Raw genomic sequence first — 3114 nt, forward strand, 5'->3', positions numbered from 1 at the left:
TGTGTGGAAAAGCAGATTGAACCAACCGACAGACAAGGAGAAGCATGAGTTAGTTTTCTTGGCTTGGAATTGAAGGGATATGAATAGGTATGGCAGTTAGAACCACTCTCTTTCCTTTCACTCCCTCACTCACTCTATCTCTCACACAAAAAACACACAGAGTTAAACACACAGACACACACACATATTAAACTGGACGTACGGACCTCCGTTGGTTTCTTCGACCGGCGGCGCCACCACCACAAAGTCGTAGAAAAAGTCTCTAACCCTCTTACCCTCCCACCACTTGTCACCACACTCATTTAGCTCTTTTTCACTCTCTCCCTCGTCCGCACAAACAACCATTACTATATCTAAAAACTAGGACTCCTACTCCTCTTCACCATACAACCCTACAACAACTTTCACTACAAGAACATTAACTCCATCCCTTTTCTTTTCCATTCTTGATTCACCCACTTCCTTTACTTTCTTTCTTTCTTTTTCCTTTTCCTCTTTAATTTTTAACCCCTTGTATGGCTTTGATTGTCGATCAACAATCAAACTTCAAGCACTTTTGTAAAATTTGCAAGAAAGGTTTCGGCTGCGGTAGAGCTCTAGGAGGCCACATGAGGGCTCATGGAATTGGCGACGAGAATGGTCATATGGACGATGAAGATCCTGCCAGCGATTGGGAAGATAAATTAGGAGGGAATGTGCCACCTAGCAACAAGCGGATGTATGCATTAAGAGCCAATCCCAATCGATTTAAGAGTTGTCGTGCTTGTGAAAATTGTGGCAAGGAATTTTTATCATGGAAATCCTTTCTTGAACACGGTAAATGCAGCTCCGAAGATGCCGAGTCGCTTGTTTCCTCTCCAGGATCCGATGGCGAGGACGGGACACCAAGGAGAGGATGCGGTTGGTCTAAAAGAAAAAGATCATTGAGAGCTAAAGTGGGCAATTTTAACTCAAATTGCCCTTCCAGCGAAGAGGAAGATCTCGCAAATTGCCTTATGATGTTATCTAATGCAGCTTTTGACCCTCTAGCAGCCGAACCAGAGGAGTCATGTGCCTCGGCTAGCAAAGAAGAGGAGAGAAGAAATCCGATGAATTTTATAGCTCCGATGGCTTATAGGGCACCCATAGACAAGGCCAAAGGAGTTGCTAAAGGAATGTTCGAATGCAAAGCATGCAAGAAAGTTTTCAATTCCCATCAAGCATTAGGCGGACATAGAGCTAGTCACAAGAAGGTTAAAGGGTGTTTCGCAGCCCGGCTTGATCAAGGACTAGATGAGAGTCTAGCTGATGAAGACGTTATTACACATGAAGAATTCTTTCCAACAAAACCAACATCAACTTTCCAGTTTGATCATGGTTCGAATGCTCCACTGGCTTCTACTTCAAAAAGAAAATCAAAGGTCCATGAATGCTCCATATGTCATCGTGTATTTTCATCGGGACAAGCTTTAGGTGGACATAAAAGGTGTCACTGGATCACTTCAAATTCACCAGATGCATCTTCTTTGGCTAAGTTGCATCAGTTCCAAGATCACATTGAGCAAATTCAACAAAGACCCAAGTTTATCAAGAATACTGAGACGCTTGATCTTACGCTTGATCTGAATCTTCCAGCTCCGGCAGCTGATGAGCAAAACGGAGTCCGGCGGGAACTCCCTGCAAAACCACCTAACGCTGAAGTTTCTACAGAGATTTATTTACAAACTTGGATAGGGGTTGAAGCAAAAGTAAAGGATGAAAATCACCACGACCACCACCATCAAAACGAGGATGACAACGACAAGAATAACACCCCCACCAACAACAATAACATTAATTGTAATGGTTCAATGCAGAATGTTGATGAAGAAGCAGACAGTAAGGTGAAGTTAGCAAAGCTCAGCGAATTAAAAGATATGAACATGAATGGAAGCTCATCTCCATGGTTGCAGGTAGGGCTTGGTTCAGCCACTGATGTCAACGTGGGTGCTAACCCATAAAATTTTTTTTTTTGAAGCGATATGAAGGTATTCTCACTTTTCCTTTTTGTGCATTTTTGTATTTAAAAACTGTAATTACAGACTCTACAGCTTCATAATTATATATAATTCTACACCATTTACTGTAATTTTTTTTGTGGAGATGGTAGATCATTAAATTGAATTTTATTCACTAATAAAATAATCAAAAATTTTTGTTGTATATGAAAAAAATGCTAATAACGTTTTTTTTTATGCACTCTCTTTATACTTTCTTTATTGTTGATCTAAATCTATATAACTTGAAACCTATTCTATAGGTTAATTAATAAAATATTCAATTTTAGGTTTTGATAATATTAAATTTATTTATGATTATATTTATTTTTTTATTTAATTTGCTATATTAATTTAAGTTTTTTTTTTTATACACTTTCTTTGTTATGAGTCTAAATTTTAACCCATATGTAATATAAAATTCTATTCTAAATGTTAATAAAATATTTAGGTTTTGCTAATTTTAAATTTCTTTTACTTTTAAATTTTTATTGTATGCTTTTACATTTTAAGTTATTTATACAAATTTATTTCTTAACATGTAAGTCTATAGCCCAATCCTTTTCTCAATTCTTTTCCCTCTTTCTTCTCCCAAATAGTACTCATTGGATTTGAGTAGATTATTAATTTATTTTTAGATTAAAATTTTAAAATTAAAAAATAAAATAATTTGAAGAACTACCAAAAAAAAATGATTAATCTTTTCAGAAAATAAATCCATTGGCTAATTCAAATATAGTAAAATCAGAATGGCAAATTTAAACTCGTCCAGCCACCAAAATAATAATACTAATAATAATAACAATAAGATATAGCAATAAAAAGGAGAAGCTTTCTTTGGGTTTGGACGCGGAATGACGGTAGAAACTAGAAAAGCCGGTGTTCATTGGGCTCGCATGTGGCCCCTCTTTGTTATCTCCTTCTTCTTCTTCTTCGGCTGCTAGCACCGGCGAAGATTTCTTGTTAATCAAATTCAAATGACCCACAATTCAATCTTGTTGGCAAGTTTGAAAAAAGGTGATTTACGTGATAACAGGAGACTTTGCTTAACTCGATCGAAAGAGAAAAAGAGCAAGGGTTAATATGGGTATTGTGCCTT

The 3114-nt window shown here is 36.8% G+C and overlaps 1 protein-coding gene across 1 annotated transcript; it reads left to right on the plus strand.

The window, feature by feature from the left end:
* The first annotated feature begins 498 nt into the window (after positions 1 to 498).
* Positions 499 to 2119, plus strand: LOC131177863 (zinc finger protein ZAT1-like). The gene has a single exon (XM_058143006.1). The coding sequence runs from the start codon at positions 516 to 518 to the stop codon at positions 1977 to 1979; it is 1464 nt and encodes a 487-aa protein (XP_057998989.1). The 5' UTR covers positions 499 to 515; the 3' UTR covers positions 1980 to 2119.
* Positions 2120 to 3114: the final 995 nt, after the last annotated feature.

The sequence above is a fragment of the Hevea brasiliensis genome, chromosome 2 (assembly GCF_030052815.1).
Source record: "Hevea brasiliensis isolate MT/VB/25A 57/8 chromosome 2, ASM3005281v1, whole genome shotgun sequence".
Lineage (NCBI taxonomy): Eukaryota > Viridiplantae > Streptophyta > Magnoliopsida > Malpighiales > Euphorbiaceae > Hevea > Hevea brasiliensis.

Coding starts and splice junctions, on each gene's coding strand:
- LOC131177863 (XM_058143006.1), top strand. CDS start 516: ATGGCTTTGATTGTCGATCAACAATCAAACTTCAAGCACTTTTGTAAA.